This window comes from Nipponia nippon, unplaced genomic scaffold (assembly GCF_047370975.1).
Source record: "Nipponia nippon isolate SJK-2023a ecotype South Korea unplaced genomic scaffold, ASM4737097v1 scaffold_3, whole genome shotgun sequence".
NCBI lineage: Eukaryota > Metazoa > Chordata > Aves > Pelecaniformes > Threskiornithidae > Nipponia > Nipponia nippon.
In genome coordinates, this window is record NW_028262347.1 from 100949581 (window position 1) to 100971726 (window position 22146).

At 36.3% G+C, this 22146-nt stretch overlaps 1 protein-coding gene across 22 annotated transcripts in view; it reads left to right on the forward strand.

Annotated features, from left to right (window-relative positions):
* KCNMA1 (potassium calcium-activated channel subfamily M alpha 1) overlaps positions 1 to 22146 on the forward strand; it is a 523932-nt gene that overhangs the window by 437992 nt on the left and 63794 nt on the right. For all 22 annotated transcript variants that reach the window (XM_087767664.1, XM_087767663.1, XM_087767665.1 and 19 more), the window contains one exon: positions 15857 to 15950. In XM_087767664.1, the coding sequence (XP_087623790.1) occupies positions 15857 to 15950 (94 nt within the window). The remainder of the gene's footprint in view (positions 1 to 15856; positions 15951 to 22146) is intronic.

Consider the following 22146-nt stretch of genomic DNA (forward strand, 5'->3'; position numbering starts at 1 on the left):
ATGATTCTTTGTTGGAGAAAGTTCCTCCTCGTCCAGGTGATTGTGGACTTTATTGTGAAAATGGTGTGATAATTATAACAGAAATACTGGCAGTTCAGTGGTTTCCTGCAGAATTTTCTTTCTTTTTTTTTTTTTTTTTTTTTTAATCAGTCTCCTTTCCTCCTTATCATGCTACCTGCTTTGAAAATGAGCATCATCTGTATTTAATTTTATACTCACAGAGTATGAGTGCTTTCCCTGGTATAATACTGAGCACACCAAATGTTCTGCAGGATATAGCTAAGCAACATGAGTGGCTAATTCAACACTTTGGCAATCCTTTCTCAAAAATTCTGCATTGCCCTCTTTCCTCTCCTGTGTCAGTGCATTGCGTACTAACAGTGAGGATGCTGCTGTTAGGTTACCTTTGCTTTCTCTACCAATGTCCATATTCTCATGAGGGTTTGGTTAATGAAACCAGAAGGACATAGGATAATGCATTTACCTTTGATGAAGTTCTCTTTCTAAAGCTGTTCCTTGTCATGGGTTGTGACCTCTTTGCGTGATCTGCCTGATCCTTGTCATGAACTAAGCAAGCTTGACATTTCTGTGTAGCTTTAGTAACAAAGTGAAAAATAAAAGGATGAAACTTTTTTTTTTTAAAGCTGCCTATCAATTTAGTTTGGTAGATTTATTATTATTTGCTTTCTCAGTTGTTAATCTGCATACTTTTATACCATTACAGTTTGTCTTACATGAAGTGAATGTGAGATGGCATGCATTTCCCTCTTAGAATAATTCTGTATACCTCAGCCCTAAACTTCTGCATGTATTTCAGCATTATCAGTGCAGTATTTTTGAGTATTAGAGAAATAATCAGAGTGAATTAATAACAGTAATTTTTTTGTTTGTATGGAGGTATTTTGATTCTATTTAGGTTTTATTTGAAAAATGTGATCCATCCTTTTCAGTACTCCTTTTAAAGATCAAAACACTGTTATAAGTAACACTGTTATTAGTTATCACCACTGGATTTCTTAGCTTATGCTTTATTTTCCACCCTTATGAAACTGCCAGCCCTTACTTCCACATAGCAATTGATTTCAGCCAAGCTACTGTATGCTTTGGCAGAGATGTGAGTATTAATTCTTTTGCGGGTTCTTTTGCAGATACAGTCAGAGGTAGACATCACATTTCCATTTCTTTTTTTTTTTTATTGTTATGATTATTGTGTTGGTTTGCTTCCGTTGTTTTGCCATTGTTTACCTAGAAATTATGTGCTATACTTCCCTAATTTTCCATAGCAATGAATTATATTCCATTGCTATTTTTGCTATTGCTATTTTTGCTATTATTTTATAGATTTAATCTTAGTTATTTATATCTTGGTAGCTTTTTATTTTAATATATTTACCAGGTGATATTGTTTTTTTGGATACATTTGTTCAGAGAAAAACAGAGCTTTACAAGAATGGAGTACATTGTAGAACTCACTAAAGTAGGGAGCACTTAGAAAAAAAAATACACTGATTTCTTAGTGTCATGAAGTGTATTTAACTGTATATCTGTAAGTGATAAAACCAGCATATGTTACAATAGGCTTTTTCATGCAACAGGTTCAATCTATTTGATTAATTTGGATGTTTACCCTGTGACTTACAGTACTTTGCATAAGAGAATTGGTTTGGCAACAATTAACATTCCCCGCTTTTATGAAAGCAGTACTTCAGGTAATAGAGTATTGTTAAATTGCAACCAATGTGTTAGAAGTCTGTCGTCTGGCAATAACATTTCTATGTATAAAAGCAGCTGAGAAATACTGATCTATACTTATGCATAGATTTGAAGATAGAAAGACAGCACTGCGGCTTGAAACTCTGTGTAACCAGCAGGTGGTGGTGCTGGCTTAGAAATAAGTAGTGACTGAAGAGCCTCCGAGAACTCTTTTATGTATTGTTTTTGTGAGGAAACAATTTTATTTAAAAAAAAATGTTTCTAATATTTCAGATGGCTCGTTTTAATTGTATAGAAGTGTTTCTGAATAGGTATATACTGTGTAAGCATTTGTATATAAAACCAGCATGTATGTAAACATGCACAGTACTTTATACTTAGTTTACATATGAAAATGATATTATGACCTCACAGATAACAGTTGTGTGAAGACCTCCATCCCAAAGGAATATTACAGCTGAATCTGAAAGAGTATTGGGGATCACTGAGCCTGATCTTATTTACATTTAATAAATGGAAGTTTTTCCACTGATGTGGATCAAAGCTTGATAAGACTGATGATAAGAAAGCCAGAGGTAAATGTCAAGATTCAATTCTTCTTGTTCAGAGGCACAGACAGTTCTACACCTTTTTGTACGAGGGTAAACAACAGCCAAAAGGGAAAAGAAATTCAATGGTAGCGAAGTTTAAAAAGTAAAAAAAAAAAAAATCCAATTTATTGGTGACATATTAACCACCAAGTGAAAAAACCCAAACTGAACAATGTCCTCTAAACTGTGTTTCAGAAGTAAGACAACTCACTGGGAAGCAGAAGAAGAATTTTAAAAAACAATCTTAGAAGTTAAGAATACAGTCCCCTAGATTTATAAGAAGTTTATGAAAATCTCTTCTGTACTCAACAATACGGCACTGGCAGGGAAATGGGCATGGGAACCTAGTATGTCTTCTTCAGGAAATGTGTTAAGGAAAACACCTTCATCACAAATTTATTTTTAAACTTGTCATGAGCAGGGTAGAGGAAAAGTTGTTTCAGTTTAAAATTTCAGGATATGCAGGTTGGAATTATACTGGAAATGTGTATTTTTAAGATGTTGAGATAATTTGGCACTTTAACTGGAAAACAAAGTAACAGTTCTAATTAGATTTCTGCAGGATGAAATCTGCACTTCCCAATGTTCTCACGAAGGAAACAGTTGCAGCAAGACCTCATTGAAATTTGTGGAGTTCTGCTCCAAAGAAGTCAGCATATAACTATCCCTTTCCTATGCACTGAAATATTCTCTCTTCCTGAGGAACACAATCTATGCAGTAAATACAAGATTTCTAATCCCAAGGAGCAGAGCAATCACCAAGGACTCCTGTGCTTACTTTTTCCCTTAGTTACTTCTAGGCATTGTGTATTTCCCCACTGAATTTAATGGAGCTGAGGGAGTGTAAACAGCAAACTGTTCATAGGCACAATGGTGAATGGCCTTTCAAATTTTTATTGTATTTTTTTTTTAATAGGAGCTTATTTTTGTCCCCATAGAGAACTTCACTGGTTTTAGCAGTGACTGATCAGATTGTGAGTGTATTCGGTCACAAAGGGGAAACTTCCTTTCCTTTGTGAAAACAGGACAGATTCCTCGTACAGGTTGACAGAACTACATAACTACAGTCTATCCTCACTAGTGCTGCAACTTTTCCCTCCATGTCCCTTACAGTTGGTGTCAAAATCCTCTCTGAGGTAATTGGACAAAGGACAATAAACTTTGGACTGCTGTCTATTAAAACAAGGATAGTCTATGACAATGCACTGAATTTAGAAATGTGGGTGTGGAAATACTACAGTTTGCTGAGTGATGCTACTATTAAAGAATCCCGCAAAGACGTCCCTTTTGGCTTTACATGTCATGCCTTGGGGAACTGTCAAAGGACGACTCATAAGGAAATCAGTGTCCTTTAATCGACACTGTATTTTTTTAAGGAAGGAAAAAAGAAACGTAGAAATAAAAAAGATGTAACAGTTAGTTACTTGATGTTAAAGAGATACACTTTCATGTCTAATTAAAACAACCCAAAACACCGTAGTAACAATTTACTCTTATCACATATGCATGTGGTACATTTTTATGGAATGTATTCCCAATGTACTTTCCAAACAGCAAAAGCAACCTCATCATCTTATACCTGGTAGATCTGAGAAAATTAGTGATTATCAGCCACATTTTGTGATAATTTGGTCACTTGAGTCTTAGCAAGAGCTATAAGTAAGGAACTCTGTTAAAAGGGAATTGACTGCAAGTGAGCAACCCAAGGCTGTGTAACAGATCAGTGGTAGAACTAAATTCCCAGTCAAGAGATTCCCAGTCTTCTGTTTGTAGCCATGGGATCATTAGGTAGACTATTAAAAAGTTAACATGTGGCATTGAGCAATCCTTTTGTACTTTGCTTCTGCCAGACGCAGCAGCTGGAGTTCTAAAATTGGAGTTCATAGCTGCTTGTGACACAGTAGGACACACAGTGTCTGAACAGCTCTTTTCTGACACAGAGGGGTAACATTTTGCTGTTCCTCCTCCTCAGTGTCCAGATAGCAGAACAGCTTGTCATAATGAAATAACAGAATTTAAAATTTAACTTGGAGAATATCTACACTCGCCGTACCCAATGAGACTTTGAGTTTCCTTGTTCTCCAAAGTGTGCTCTCAAAAGACAAAGTCATTCTCTTCACTTTGATGTTTGTCTGGAGAACAGACCCCCATGAACGCAGACCATGTTCTAAGTTCTACAATTTAGTCACATCTCCCTTTCTTCACTCCCAAAATAAACTTTACTTTACCCAAATAATATTCTGTATGGGTGCAACATGTGGAGAAGTCAATTGGACAATTAAATGGACAGGGGAAAAAAAGTCCATTGATGCTTTTTTTTTTAACTTTCATTTGACAGTTTTCCAATAACAGTATAATGACTTGAATAAACAGTTACAGAGTAGATCATAAATTGAGAAGGCAATGGAGAATGGAGACTAAAAGTCAAGAAAAATGTATGAGGGAATACTAAAATCTGAATCAGAAGAGACATTCAAAGTTCAATGGACCTATGACTTAGTCTACATATAAATTAGGATTTGATTAGGAATTAAATAAAGTAGCTTTTTTCTACTATGTACATTTATCAGGGGAAAGGGAAGATGGTTGTTACGTACAAATAGTATCACATTGTATATATACTTCTGTATAGGAACAAGAAACCAGGTCCATGAAATCTGAAACCTGCCTTCTCTAAATTGCCCAAGCCAATTTTGAAATGCTCTATATATGGGAAAGGCTTTCTTCCTGCCCCATTTTATCAGCTTGCACCCTGAAGCATGAGATATGCACATCTGAAGTCTACCGAAGTCAATGTGTTTTCTCTGACTTCAGTGCACTTTAGATCAACCACAATTTGAACAGCCTTAAACCACTTCTTTGCTTCCTGAAGTCATACTAATAGAGAAGTGATAGCAACTGGTATCTTTGGAAATCATTCATAATAATTATGCTCTTGAATTAAACTGGAGGAGCAAAGAAAAAAAAAATCAAAGTTCTACAGTAACCTTAGGGGGTTACTCTACCCCCTAAAAATAAATTAAAATAGTGTAGACCCATACCCTGGATTTTTTTCACCAGAAGATTCAAGTTAAAAGTTTGCTGGGTTTCCAAACGCTTTTGCAGTCTATCTTTCATTCTGTATACATGTGTAACCCTAAAAGCTCAGGAACTTAAAGTTTATCATGGTTTCACAGAATATCAGAGCAGCTGTCTAGAATACATAACAGGATCCAGCCTAGCAACATTCCACATTTTCTATTAAATGTCTTTTTACAATGTTCAGGGAAGAGCAAAGGTGAGGAATATATCTGTAGCTGAGTTTCAATCCTTTGTGTGTGAGAAGAATTAAGTCTGAAAGACTGTGTATTATTAATATAAAATTTAAGCATTGGATGCCAATAGAAAAAAAAATAGAGCAATGCATTTGCTGTTCAATTTTATGTGCCTTTAGCCAAAAGGTGCAAGCCTGGGACAAAAAGAGAGGGGAAAAAAAAAAAAAAAAGAAAAAGAAAAAGAAAAAAAGATGTTTCTTGGACTGCACTGTTTCAAAGAGAATGTCTCATGTAAGCACCATTCAGTATTTGTAAAATGTTCTGAGATGATGCATTCTTGACATTCTCGGATCTTGATGTTTTCTTATCTGCTTCAGATGGCACACACTGCAACTAAAAGCCAGTGAGCCTCACCTGCTTTTCTAATGGTACTAGTATATAGAGATATGCAGCATATCTGTTTCTCTTTGTATTAAAAAAAAAAGCAATGAAATGCATTTTCCTGAGTTTGTAATGCACATAGAAACCAAAACAGCAATCCTGTTTCATTTGAATTACCAGACACCAAGCAAACACTGCTCTGCAGTTTCTAAAATTAACATTCTTGTATCTCATCAAGCACCATTGCATTGTAGTTTCTAGTCAATGATTTCATTACATCTGTTACCACCAAAAAATCAAGTAATAATTATAAATTTGTAAAATAAATAGTTCATTGGCATAAAGTGATTATTAAAGGGGATGAATAATATTTTTTCCTAACAATAATAAATGTTCTGATTAAAAGATATTTCAATACTATGCTAAATTCCAACCCCAACTGATTGGGCACATTTTCTTCTCTGAAACTACCTTTGATAAGAAATGCATTACAAACTCATCAGTTTAGCTTCCTGTTAACAAAGAGACAGCAGCCGTCTGGATTATTCTAGATCCGCAGTGAAACTGCCACACTATGTATGCTCAAACTAAAGCTGTGCAAGTTTGACAAGGGGCAGATGAATCCAGGAGTTATTGTGCAGGGGTTTAAGTCTATGCGGCAGCTGACGGTTGAAATAATCATCTATACATCGCTCTGAGCTAGCTAGGGAAAGGTTGAAGCTGTATATTTTCAACATATCTAGCCTAATGGTTAATCTGTTGTCTTGTACAGGAGGTGCTGGGTGGAATCACAGCAATAGCTGACAGTTTGGAGGAATTGCTGTGGGTATTTTCAGTTGCCTGATTCACAAAGTAGTAGGTAGCAAAGTCTAAACAGGCTTGTCATTGAAAGAGGGAAGTCATCCTCACTGTCACTCCCATCAAAATACTTCTGGTAGCCAAAAGCTCAATCAACATATTGATTATTTGCATTTAGTAATACAGAGCTGCAGCTTGTCTTCACCCACCACGTGAAAGCTGAGCTTTATGGAAGACATGCCAGATTGCAGAACAGTGGTTGCTCCTTTGGAGGTCAGCTGGGAAGATGCTTAGGAGAAAGAGAACAGTTAAGTTGGGGGGAGAAATAAAATATTTTTTCAAACCAAGATAGTTTAACTGTTAAAAACACTCTGTATGCTTCCAGCGCAGGATCTGGCATATCTGCACAGTGACATGGCATTACTCACTACAGAGATTAAGGGGGTGCAGTATGAATTAGACTGAAACAAAAATGAAGTATCTGCAAGTGACAGCTCTGGCTGATGGCTGACTATGAAGGAAAACACTGTGCTAGTGTCTGGCGAAAAACAGTGCTGAAAGCCTAGCAGCTGATAGAGATGAGGGAGGAAAGGAGCAGTGGGTATCGGTGGTGGTTGTTTAGAATGTCTGGTTTTGGTCAGGATATTTTTTCTCCTTTAAAACACATTTTCATCTTCCCTTCTAGGCAAATCATGCTGAAGCCAGTTTCAGCCATTTTGTTGAAAGCACTGTACTGGTATTCTGCCTTGTTACATTTAAATTAAAGCTCAGCCTGGTTTTAAGTTATGGCAAGTGTATGCTCACAAAGAATAAATAGAGATTGCCATAGGCATTAGATTAACTACACTGGTTGTTTTAAAAATGTTCAGGGAGTTGCAGATTGCATTTCAAATTATCTTCATTATAATAAATAAAATGTATAGAAATAGAAACAGGCATGACTCCCTAATGCAGTCTGTAGGCGAGTGTGTATTCGTTGAGCTTGAAAGGGAGTTATTGAGGGTGGGGGGAAGGAATAGGAATGTATGCAGCTTGAAAATACCTTTGTCTATATATGTCTATAAATCGCATTAATATCTCACATTTTATAGACATTATTTTTTATGTGTCTAATGTTGACAGGTTTCTTGGGCAAGTTCTGTACAGCATTTACCAAAAGCAGGTTGTATTCACCCAGGGTGCAATTAGGAAATACTACAGAAAACATGGAATTTCTTACTCTTACACTGGTCTTATCCACTTCCTTGTTGTTTGCCAGTCTCAAAAAGCTATTCAAAATTTACTCTTAAAATGACTAGTAAGTATCTCTTTTCTTAGTTAACAACAATAATGCCTTATGGATACATGATAAGTGTCCTGAGTGGTTCTAATGAACTTTGGCAGAATAACCAATGCAGGCAGCACACTCGTCCTGTGACCATTTGCATTGAAAATAAAGGCATATGTCATATTAGATAAAGAGAAACTAATCTAACTGTGACTAGAAAAAAGTTCTCTTTTATTAGATTCGCTGTTGCTAAACTCATCACATACTCGGAAGAGAACCCTTGTGGATTTGGAGGTTGTGGTTTAACTTTGCACAGTGGTACAACAAATGACCCCAATCCAGACAGTTTGGTTGCCAAACCTAGTGAGGCAGTGGCAGTATGTAAGGATGTATTTCGTTCCATATAATTAACAGCAATCTTTGTTTCCCAAATGCATTTTCTATGGAAATCAGTCCGCATAGTGGTGCAAGCACCCAATCAGATTTTTAAGAAATTATTAATGAAAAGAAACTGCTTTTGCTGAACAACAGCATACTATAAAAAACATATGTGTTTTAGGTTCTGCACATTATAGTATGTATCTGCAGAAGTGATGGTGTATTTCTCACCTAGTTGTACAATACTGCTTAATCTGAAAGCACAGTAATATCTTGTGTTCAAAATTGCACCTCTGTGCCTGCACATGTAGTTCCACATGTATCCTGACATGCTTGTGTCTGTGGCACAGTGTATATGTACATCTTCAAAGGCTATTTAGACTAAAAATTACCAGTCTTACTCTTCTAGGGTAAAAATATATATAATTGTATTAGAGGAATGGAGAAAAAGATAATTATCTCCACCAAAGATAGGCTATTCAGATATTCTACTGTAATCTTTGCTTTTCAAGACTGAGTAAAAACACATGAGTCATAAACTGTTGGAGTCAGAAAGAAACTTGTCCTATGAACAAGGTATTTCATAGTCATCCACTGTGGGACTTCTTCCATTTTCATGTGAAGCAGCTGAGCTCTTGTCAGAGGCAGGAGGTTAGAGGTGATGGGATGAAACTGGTAGTTAGAACTTTTAAATCTGGAATAATTTGACAAAAAAATGGCAATCCCCTCTGTTATCCCCATTGTTTAATGTTTTGCTTTTCAGTGTTAGTACCATATCCACACTGTTGGAAATAAGGGGAAGTATGGTATGTTTTAAGCAGCTCAGTCTGCTGAACAAGGTCATGTGATGCTATTAAATATGATGCCAAGCTCAAGCTATTAAGCCATACCAAAAGACAAGGTATTTCAGTTCTGGCTCATGCTGTGCTACTGCAAGAACAAAATCTTGGGAAAGCTTGCTTATGTCTGCATGGAATATGCCATAAGACATACACTGTTATAGAAGTTTAGTGCTTGATAGTCAGGTCTGGTATCTGAAACCATCACTTACTGAACTCCAGAAGTGACTGTAAAAAGATTATGATGTTTCTTAAACAAGTTGATTGGAGGGTGAATAAGCATTATTAATAGATTTTGGTCTTCTTCCTTTGTATGTGAAGATACTTTCATGCAGGCATGTAGATTTATAAAGATTATTTCCAATATTACTGTCTGTAGTTTAAAAAGAGAATGAAATTGATGGATTTCAAAGTGTTCAAACACATGCTTGACCAGTGATTTGTGTAGGGAGATAGGTCTCTGCAGATATATTTTATCTTTTATTTTATCTATATTATCAAAGATACAAGTACAAGATTGGACAAAACCCCAGTAAGTCCGAGGTAAGATTGATAATTTTCAAATAGTGTATCCTATATGACACACAGAATTTTTTGTGGCAGTTTTGCTAGTCAAAGATATATGCTATCCTCCAAGGATTTAAAATCTATGTGAACTTTCTTGAGTATGCATTATCGTTATACTTTAAATGTATAACTATTAGCAAAGAGCAGAATAACATTATGAGTTAGACTCTAGTTCTGTTTTCACTGATTTTTTTATCAACATTAGTCAGAGTAGTAGCAAGCCATCAATTCAGAGATCATTGAATGGAAATGGATACTTTGTCACCAAATAGTTGAACCTTGTTAAAAAGTACATTCAAATGACTCTTGTAATTCACATATAATCACCTTTTTTGTGAGAGATTTTGTGCTTGAACACAAATGGCAAGCATGTGGATGCTATTTATGTTCTTTCCCATTACCAGATAGTGTTTCTAGTTGATGGTAAACTAGACAAAGATGCCAAAAAACATGCCGATCTCCTGAAACAATTTTGAGCTACAGTCTACTCGAAGTTGTCCTTGGAAACTTTAAGGCAATTGAAACATATGGAAATAATGCTGCAAAATTATCAGTCTGTAAACTACTCTCTACCTAATTTCCTCACCTCATAATACATAACAGAATATAAGATCTTAGTGTCTCAGTAATATACCTTCTTCTTTATAATATACTCATTCAGAATGAAACAAGCATTCGGAGAAGATCATTACTGCATATTTTTACCAGAAAAAACATTTTATTCTTGTCTTTTACGGAGGATGGCATTTGTTAGAGGCATTAATATGGGGGTTTTGTTTAATTAGCTTTGATATATTAGAAATGGAAGACTAAGAATCACAGTTTCAAGCTAATTCCATATTTAGGAAATTAAATTGATTAGCTTTCTTTTCAGAGGTGCTACATATGAGTTCCTGAAATTTACAGCATTCAGCACTTCTGAATACCCAACAACTTTTATGTAGGTTCCTAAACATCAGTTTAATTCCATAAGTATGCTTGCACAATTTTGAGTGTTGACCCTACTTTTTTCTATTATTCCTTATTTATTTTAATAGCAGCAGAGTGCTCTACCTCCCCTGTCATTTTCAGTAGATTCAAAGGAATAAACATCTTCCACAGAAAGTAAATCTCAAAGCCTTTATCAACATGTGGGAAATAAGCATTGCCACAGACACACTTACCCTAGGATGGGATTATTGCTTAAAGATGGTAATATTGTGGAATAATCCTTTTATAAGTATTCTTTTATAAAAAGCCATTTTTAGAAAAAATAAACTTAAGAAAGCTGCAGGTATAAACCTTTATTTCAGCTGTAGAAACTGATACTTTAAGCTTTAAAGTCTGTAATTCTACGTAATATCAAAATTGATTCGTGCCTGTGATTTGAAATAATTTTTAATACAAAGACATTAATTTAAATTTTTTCTTATTATTTAGAAGTAAAGAATGCAGCTAGATCAAGTTACCCAAAATGTTCGTATCAATTCAAGAATGCAACTACTAATGCATTGGTTGGTGCCAAGTCCACTGAAGGAATTCCGGAACCTGTTCCACTTGTTAATAACCGTAAAGGGAGCCTCTTCCTACCCAACAACCCCTCGCTGCTGCACCTTAACTTATTGGGTTCTGTTGAACAAGGAAAATCTACGTACTGTAGATTGCAAAGGGCACTCAGCTTGCCTGTAAAATACCGCTACCACTCCCAAAAGCCTGGGTTGAACCAAGATCTCCGTAGGTAGCCCCGTAGTTGGATGCATAAGGCAATACAGATTGGTTTGTGCATGGTTTTGCAGTCTGTGTTCAACGTGACTATGACATTACTAATGCTCTGTTAAGTGCTTACAGATGTGGGTTTCTCCAGATGTGGTGATTAATAAGTTAATCAAGATAGCTGGTCAACTAATGTTTCTGGGTGGTTTGTGCTTTACCTTTCATATGGTTTATTTGCTCTGAAGCATTTACATGCTAGTCAGAATGAGTCTACCAGCTATTCCAGTTTGTGTGATGTTCAGTAACATAGAAGTTATTTCAAATTCCAGCTATTTTGGGGGTCTACAGTGTCTGTAAACTGTTCTGCTAGTGACCTGGGAGAGGCAGTGAAGGAGACAGATTTATTTAAAAAATAGTAACAAAGTAACAACGAAAAAAGTTATGAACTTGTCCACTGTTTCTGAAAGACATTCCCTTTATTTTGCTTAAAAAATGAAATAAGGATAAAAGTCAAGTAATATGTTGTTACAGATGTTCAGCTCCACATTACGGCTGTTAAAATTACCAGCACATCTTAAATCAATTCATGGAACATTGTCTGGAGGTTATGTCATTGAAATAATGAATCCTCTTTACTCAAGAATAAGCAAACATGTTAAAACATCAGTGTAACTTTAAATTAAACTCCAGTATAAACCAGAGCATCTGAAGCCTCATTAGACTTGCCTGACATTTTTCTAGCACTGAGTCTTCCTGAACTGCAAAACTGTTAGATTCTCTGCCTATTAGACAAGTAAGCACTGGGTTGTTACAACAGTACATTAAGTGTTATACTTAGGGATGTGAAAACAAGCTCTTGAATTTTATTAGAACTCAGAGGCTGGATTGAGTTCCAATTCTATAAAATTCTGTGTCCAATTCTTGAACTTATTTGCAATTTTCATGAAAGCTGGCAAAGGAAGTCTGCATAATATAATATGACTGTATTTTAATACAAATCCTGTAGCATAAAGACATCAAAAATACTAAAAATGAGGACACATTCTCATTAACAAAAGCACTAGGTCAAACGTACAACATCAGAGTTGAGTTGTCGTATATCACAGCCCATTATTCAAATTTGGTTGTCTTTCATAAGAACAAGCAAATTTAAGACTCCCTTTTAAATTAATGCAGACACAGGAACCATGAAACTAAAATGATATTTTATGGCTTTACTAAAAATTTTGCTAGATCCATTTCTTTAAATATGCAGGAAATTGATAAGAGTATCTGAAGGATAATAATTAAATATGTTTTATATCCTACTTGCTACTAAGAAGCCACTTGTGAGCTACCATTGCAACACTTTTGGGAACCAAGCCATACATAATGGTGTCCATTATATACCGTTTACATATTTAAGCTTCATGGATTCCCTTCCCCCGTTCTTAAGGAGCTGCATTTTTAAACTGCAGATGCCCTGTAAATTCTGTGCACAGATTTCATTGAAAAACAAGATCTTGTTTGGATGTGATAAATGATTAAGATAGATCACCTTTCATTGCTGCAATGGGAATAAATGGCTTCCTTGCTTAAGCAAGGCATTAGCTTCAGCAACAAATTCAGATCCCTCAGAAGGCTTTGCTAACAGGTATTAACTAGTGAGCCTCGTTAACCTTGGACTTTCCAGGCAATTGGTGGCAGTAACAGTTTGAATATGACATGCACATATCAAAAGAGGGAGCTTATTTATTGTAGATGCAGTACGAAAAATAACTGCAGACTGCTAGAAATCTAGTTCTAGAAATGGTTATCCTGGATGATTACTAGTAAGACATTGTTTTTTAATTGGACAGCAGGGTAGCATCACCTGGCAGCACTGGAGAACACAAATGTTGGACCAATAAGTACAAAAGATCCTTATTGTACTAACTTTCAGTATTTGAAAGGATCAAACAGGAGCCTTATTAGCTAGCTGAAAACTTGGAAAAGTGCTCTTTTTTAATAGTGCTTTCTATTGTTCATAGAAATATTTCTGGCTATAATATGATCTACAGTTGACTTGTGTTAATGATGTAAGATTTTGCACATGGTGCTGATGGCTATATATCTTCCTTAAACTGTTAAAATAGTATAACAATACACTTCACTTATGGTGCAATACTGAATCTCTTGACAAACATTCTGTAACCCCATGGTAGTGGATTAAATTAAGTGAAATTTAGAATTTTTACTACCAAGAGAGCAAAACATATCAGTTATAGATGGTTTATGGAAGGAACATTTTGCATGGCTCTTGTTCCTTTGATCTTTTAAGTGGTGGATTCATCAGATTGGAACTGAATATTTATATTCTATAAAGAACAAAGGAGCACAGTGTATATCTTGAAAGCAACCTATGGTCTGTGTGGAATAGCATGCAAATAACTTTTTGACAGACAAGTTTAAAACAAGACTAGGCCATTTCCAAGAGTGTGATTTGCAGAGGGTGTTCTGAAATACAAAAATACTTGCACTTTGCTATAATCAGAAATAGAAAGATATTACTAACAAAATAATTATGTGCATATTCACTTCACGTTACAAATAGCTAAATACTGAAGTGATCTAGTTTAAGCCAAACAAACTGTCACAGAAATAAAATTTCTATTTGTATATTTTTGAGAATTTTCTATGGCCTTATTTATCTCTCAGCCAAACAAAGAATGGTACTTGGCTAATTATTAATAAGCATTTCCACTATAGGACTCTGACTTGGAAAAAAAGAATAGTCAAATGATAAGGAAATGGCATTGTCTTTGGGGATGCTTCCTGAGAAGAAAAGAAAGTTAAGTTAGTGAAATAAATCGTTATTAGACAGTCATTTCTCTGATCTAAGTATTACTTTTTACACCACTCTTTGGGCCATTTATTTTGGGGTTAGCTTTTTTTTTGGGGGGGTGTTTCTTTTGCAGTGCTTTCTTTTGTTTTGATTCCTTTGATGTGTTAGGTGATGTCAGGTTATTTAAAAAGACAGCACATCTGTCCTTTCAGGTCCCAGTCCTTCGGTCTTGACCAAGGCAAAATGAAGTTCCATAACAGACTTGGGCAAACAGACAGACATGACAGGCTAGAATGAAGTCTGTAATAAAATAGTGTCAGAAGAGGGTTATAGCAGAAGGATATTGCTTAATTTCTTCCCAGATAAGGCTAGGGCATGTGACATATATCCAGGTTTTGTTGTTGTTCCTACGTAGCTCATTGCAAATAGAATTTTTTTTCCAGCCTCTGCTTGTGCACTGCTAATATGTATTAAGCTCTTTCAATATAGCTACTACTAATAATAATAATAATCTCTTTCCTTTTAGCTTTAAAGTAACAGCTTCCTAGGCATCAGTTATGTTATCTTCTAGTTCATTTTTCACTTAACAATAGGATGGGGAAAAAAAAGTGTATTTTATTATATTAGAATAATTCAGCATTAGTGTGAATTGGAGAAAGCTGGCATAATTCCCTTTGATAACACATGTAAACCTTGTACGCAGATCATCAAGTGCAGTAACAATCTTGAAACAGTAAAGATGATGGTTAATTCTTACAGATGAGTTATTAGGGAGCTGCACTTTTTTAAGCAATATGTATTGTGACATAGGTTATCCAAGAGTAGTTTATGATTGGCAAAACCGTAAGTGATTTTACATCTGGAGATTGACTGTCATTGAAAATGCACCTCATCCTCATTAAAAGATTGCATAACACATGCATCCTCTGTTATACAGGTATTGTCTCCCCACTTCCATTCAACCTCATTCTGTTTACTCCTGTTAAAATGCCCTTTTGTGAGAAGGGTAGAGCGATGAGGTCTGACTTGTGCTGGAGATCTGTGCACAATGGCAGGCTGCGTTCACATTCCTGACTAACTGAGTCATTGAACATCAAGGCATTGAATATTTTACATCTCTTCATGAAGACTCTGTTGTTTGGCATGTGAGGAGCAAGAACCAACTGGTGTCTAGTTCATTAGCAAAAGCAGGTTGGCAGCTGTTATGTTGGTATTGCAAATAGTACTTCATCTTTCTGGGAATATAGCAGAGCACTAATTCTACTTTTCTGTAGTGCAGATTAACTGAAAATAACTCTAAGAATAACCCGAATGTGGTTCCCCGCCCCGTTTGTTTTTGAAGTATGAAACCAATTTGAACGCCCGTGTTCAAAACCCTGGTATTCTTCCCTGCTTCTCCTTCAAACCAATCTCTTTGACTAACATGTATTTGATTTTTATTATTGTTGGGCCTATGTTAGCAATGAAGTATCAGTGCGTGAATGGACATAGAGTGTGTGTTCTTTGCTACTTCACTTGTATTTCATATTGCACTTAGAGCAGTACTTAATCTCATGAGTTCCTTATATTTCCAGTTGAAGATGAGCAGCCGTCGACACTATCACCCAAAAAAAAGCAGCGAAACGGAGGCATGCGAAATTCACCCAACTCCTCACCCAAACTGATGAGGTAAGACTGTAAGAAACACATATCTTCATCTCCTTTCTTCCTTCCTTCCTCTTCTCCTCCCCCCACATCAAAAATAAGGGGAGGGGGTGGAAAAAAAAGATTGTTAGATGGTTTCTGAAAGGCTGAAGTATTTATTCTGTCAGCTTGTCAGCAGTTAATGATAGAGCTGAAAAAAATTCTGTCATGAAAAACAGTTTGAAAAGCTGTTTGAAAAATACATAGGCTTTAAAGTCTTAGCTGTCACCCTGTCCTGTCCGTGTGTAGTTCTTAAACAGCAGTGGCACTAATGATAGCACTAACCAATCAGGGGAACTCATGTGGTTAGTTTGCTTCAGGCAATTCTCTTTTTGTTGGATTCCCTCTGAGTACTGTTTTCTGTACTTAAGGCCATATGTGAGATGTATCATCACAATCAAAAATGAACCTGAATATTACCTTCCTTTTATCCTGTCGATTGAAATCAAATTTCTGTTAATTGATTTAGACTGATAAAAAAGTCTAATAATCTATGTACTTGCCAAAGCAAAGTTCAAAACTAATGCAGTTTTACTCAGGCTAAAAGCGCATTAATTATGAAATACAGGATTTTTAAGAGGGTAGCATATACTCTAAAAGTGGGCGAGGAAAACATCATCTTGTTAGTGATATTTTTCCGCTGTTGCTATGTGTACATTATTTTACACCTTTGTATAACTCTGTAGTTTCCTTCCATAGGACAAATTACCTCTAAGAGATCTGTTAAAACTAGAACTGCAACACAGATTGGAATCTATTAAAATAATACAGTGTTTGCTTTCTGTCTCACTGTGCTTCACTTTTTGCCTGCTCAAGTCAGTCAGAACAGGATCAGATGGCAGACCTGGAGTTTTCTACAAGGAGGCCATTCCTGCTCTGGTTTGGCATATCTAAAGTAGCCAGGCTAGAACCTCAGTCCATAATTGTATTCAGAACTAAATATCATAGCAGAGATTTTCCACTGCATATATATACAGAAAAATGTAAACTTATTTACATATATAAACAGACACATTCATGCAGTTTGGGTGTATGTGTAGCAGTAACTGCTCTGCAGTCACAGAGGTTAAGTGAAAAAAATTAATATGAATATATAGTTGTTTCTATATGGAAAATCATTTATGACTTTTATTGTTGACAATGATTTTGTTCCTTTAACAATTCTGGATACAGCTAGGTAATATTCCTGTTTGTATTTCAGACGGTAGACTGGAAATTTTCTTTGGCCAGTTACAAAAGTGCCCATATTTGTTTATTGTTATTGCAATATAGGGGATATTCAAGGACGTAACTTCTACAAGTTGTCTTCATCTCTGTTTAGACTACAGAACCAAAAGTGAGATTGATTCACAGAGGAAAATGCACCCAGCTGTGGCTGTTTTTTCCTATTGACCATCTATTTCTGTTAAATGTATCATTAAAAGTTCTCTGCCTTCCTGTTAGCTCAGCCTTGCCCATATGACACTGATTTACATGCTTGTTTACAGTTTATGAGGAAGAATAAAATGAACATACTGGCAAGCTTCTCATTTTTATGGTGCCAGTTGTCATGCTAGCCTCATTTTCAATTTACTTACCTTTGGACAGTCTTCTTATCTGGTACTAATAGTTTTAACCGCTTGAAGTTTTAAACATGTGGAGCTTGCACCCCCTTCCCCCCCGCCCCCAATCCTAATTTGGGGGAATAGAAAGAGAGGGGGAGAGAGAGAAAGAGCTGAAACATTTGGAGCTGAGCACACTGTCCCTGTTTGCTATGTAAAGTATGCCTCATTTCTTTGATCTTGAGTAATAATAATTCTGGGGAGTTATACTGTTTTCATATGCTTCAAAGCTGTGTCAAAGTTTTGCTGCTTAAGGGTACTTCTTTATTCTATTGGCTCTTGGGTACTGAGATGACAGGTCCTCTGTACTAGGTGCAGGCTTTTTCAAGTCATAGCCTTCAGCAAAACATCAAATTACCAAATACAGGGTAACATAGTTCTACACAAATGCCTTTCCTGTAGATATATTATACCATATATATTAAATACTTTAGTGTTACATGGTACATTTTATGTGCAATAGAAAGTGATGGTTTGAGGTAGCCTTAGGGGTACTTTTTTCCACAAGCAGAAAAAGCTAGTGTATACCGTATCAAGTATGGTTTTTACAGGACTTTCTGCCCGAAGGCCTTTGTAAATAAGTAATGATCAACAGATTGGCTGTGGGTTTTTGAAAAGCATGCCTATGTCAGTTTGCATGATGGGGGAAGATTTTCAAAGTGGAGCCTGCTTTCATTGCCTGCTGAAGAGGGACTGAGGGAGAGTAGTCATTCTGAGCCTGAGCTGTCTGCTCAGTAGCACATCAGAATTGCTAAATACAGGTCGAGCAGCGAGTGGAGAACTTGCCAGGCTTCCAAATCCAGACATTGTTTTCTTCCTCTTCTCCCTTGCTGCTAAATTTATTCACCAGCCCTGTGTTGGCACCCTCAGCCTCTCCTCAGACCCAACCATCTCTTTGTCTTACCCTTTATCTACACTGACTTAGGTTCAAGGTGCTAAATAAGAGAAAGTGGGTTGAAACAGAAGAGAACTGTTAAGCTTTGTGTGTAATGGCCAAACACTTTTCTCCTTTCCGATAAACAAAGGTGGGCTGTATTATCTGCTGGTTTGTATCCTCGTAAATTACCTAAAGTGACAGGTACTTGCTTTCCTGCCCAGAAATCTTTAGTGTATGTCAGCTCAAGGTACACAACAGGTAAATCAGCTAAAGCACTGTCATGTCTGTAGCTGATATTTATTTTTGCAATATTTTTTTTAAATTTACTTTAAAAGCTCCTTTTCAAAGCCAAGTTTACCCCTTTCCCTCCCACAGAAACAGCTGGCTACTTTACAGACTTTTCCTCAGCTGTAGTCCTGGTTCTAGAGGGGGCCTGGAGGACAAGAAGTCTGGAGCATGTAAAGAAGGAGTATGTGAAAAGTTCATTTATAAATTGTAATCAGAGTTGTGACTTTAGAATCACTTTCTGAGCAGCCCTACAGTTAAGATACTGTTGAAAATGCTGTGTAGATTTTAGATTTCCACAGTGGCTGGGGCAAATCAGGGAAGAGGGTATTATGCCATGAGATAAAACTTTATGACTTCTGCTATCACTGGAGTAGAACAGAGGGCAGAAGCTATATCATAGGGATTCCCTGGGACATTATGACAAGAGGTCTGACAGGTGCTTATTTAGGCCTGGTCAGAAAGTGGGAATTTTTGAGATTTACTCACACATCAGAAGAAAGCTATATTACCAAATATGATCCGGATAGATAGATTGAAGACATCTTTTCAATGTCATCTTTTTTATGTTATTGTCTCTAAATGCCAATAAATTACTAACTGAAATAAATAGATGGTAGGCATACAAATGTTCTTTGTATACATCACAAATGGTCTAGATTCACATTTAGAAAGTCACTGTTCTAACTGAATCCTGGATCACATCAAATGACCTGAGTAGAATCACACTGATGCAATACTGGAAGAATCTAATCAATCAGAAACAAATCCTTCAAATTCCAACTATAGCTACAAATGCAAATTAACTAGAAAAATACTCTGCATCATCATGGTTATTTCTATTTGTTTTACACCAACAGAAGTCTGTCCCATTAAACCCACAAGAACATGGGTATTATTTAAAAATAACTTAAACTCCAACAGGAAAAAACAAATACTTCTCCTGTGGAGAAGGAAATCCTGTTACAAAAAAAAGTAAAATTAAAATAGGAAGTGGAAGGAAAAGGAAGAAAAGCTGTGAGTAGCAGAGTAATCACATATCAGGTCTTTTTCTTCATGAGACGGCGAAGAAAAGTAGAACCATTTGATGCCTCTGCTGTCATGCAGTGATATCAAGTCACCTGTTCATCATGTTGTAGTCAAAGGTTTTGATGCATGTTCTTGATGAACAGCCACGTTAAATATGAGGAGGCTGTGTTGCCTGAATATCGAATAGTAAAGCTAGTTTTTAAAAAAATGTGTCATTTTGGATTCCAGAATGACCAGTAAAAATGTGAAAAGCCCTGGATATGAATCAAAAAAGCCACTTAAAAGGATTGTGGCTGGGGCTCAAGTCTGCACTTAATGCTTTGGTAGCTGCTACTGCATGAGTGGAATATACTGACTTGAAGGAAATGTCAGCCCAGCTGAGTCAAACTACCTCTTAATGCAAGAACAAATAGCATATGACAGGGCCCAAGGGGCCTGAAGAGCAAACAAATAGTTTGTCCCTGTCCACTCTGAATGTAGTGGTGTAGTTGACATAGGCCTCTAGACAAGTAGCATACTCAGCAAAGGGTCATTATCATTAGTGTCCCTGATCACATAAGAATCAGAGGCATCAGAGGACGTTGGGTTTTCAGTGTGTTGCCAAAGAGAATTTCATAAGCCTGGGGATTTTTCCTGATCAAGGATCTAAAATAATTCCCAACGAAACCATAAAACTTGCTCAGAGAATGTCAAGACCCAGCTAAGTGACACAGGAAAAAGTGAGCTTTCGGCATATGTTTCTGGAAACCTAATGAGATTATTTGTCTGAAGTTGAGGGGGAAACCTCCTGTCCTTTTTCCTGAAGTTGGATATAATATTCTAAGTATATGAGCAATGGCTGTGCACATTTATCTCCTAATCCGCCCACCCAGCTACATACACTCAAATGTACACACACATTTCTGCTAGTGCCACTCAGGATGAATTTGGATTGCTCCTGCCATTGTAGTTCCCTTCCACGAGCTGAAACTGTGAGCTTTCTTGCAGGAACTAAAAAAAGTCATGGGAGGTCTTAGAGGGGAACATTTCTTAAGCAAAAACTGTTCAATTGAATAAGTTCAATCTGATCATTTTCCATGACTCCCCTAAACCAGGCATGAAAGTAAGGTTTAAAGAGGTGAAAGCTCACTGATTAGCCATAATAATGGTTTATATTTATGTCCCTCAGCCTTGGAGATTTCCATCATGTACTCTAGAATTTACATCCTTTGTTAAGGATTTACAAGGCTAACTTTATGCAGTGCTAATATGCAATGATAACTAAGCTGCAGCACAGCAGGTATTTAATAGCACATTTCACTTGCTGATTCTGTTTTACAAGGTCACTACAACCAATATGAGCAACAAGAGTAGCTCAGTAATCACTATGCTATCTCAGACCTGTTTTTAACAAGGTTATAGAATGAAAAGGTTTGAATGATAGAGGGTAGTATATGTTAGCGCTCTGACTGTCGCTACCATTGGTAGTTGTGCTATAAACCATGGGAATAAGAGTATCAGACTTTTTTCTTAGAGTACTGTGAAATCTTGCACAAGTGTTTTTGAGATGAGAGTTCAGCGTCAGGAAAGAAAATGAGAATTTTCCAGCAGAAAAAAATCAACAGGCTTGTTTATAAAGTTCAGGGTAACAGAAGATCCACTCAGATCAAGGCAATGCAAAGAAAAAACTTTTTAGCTTTAAACTGGGTTTAAAGAAAATAACATATTCTTATAAACTATGACTTGCAAAAGTGGTAGCTTTTATCATAAGGTATAAAGGCTACACACTTCGTTTAAGTGGCAAAAAACACTCCTATATTTCATGATGCCACTTAACTGTGGGTTTATTTTTTTACAAATGAAAAATTATTTTTTCAGGTACATTCTCCTGCCCCTCAAAGATTGCTACTTCTGCAGCTTGAGTAAATATAAATGGGAAATATTAAACCCAGAAGATATATTGGCTGTGTGCCTTGTCTCCCCCTCATTAAATTGCTCATATAAAAGTCTAAAAGTTAACTATTTTGTTACTTTTCTGTGTGAGAGGATTCGTACTTCAGAAGCATATTCTGATCATGTCCTGCGGTATCAAGATACTTTAATGAGCAAGATTCTTACAGTAAACAGCTCTATATCAGTGTCCTTAGTAGTCTTGATAAATTAACGTGAACTCTTCAGTAAGGCTTCTGAGGATAAAAAAAACTTCAGCGACATCTGGGCAGAGAGAGAGGGAAGGAAGGAGAATTGTTAGTATTCTTAGCACTGTAATTCAGCCCATAAGCTTGCACAGGGCACTAGGTACCAACCACTGTATTAGATATATTCTTCTTTGTAGATTTAGGGAAAAAGTTATACAGTGTGAGATTGTAGCCAATATTAGGATAGCTTCTGAATATGACAATGAAAGCAT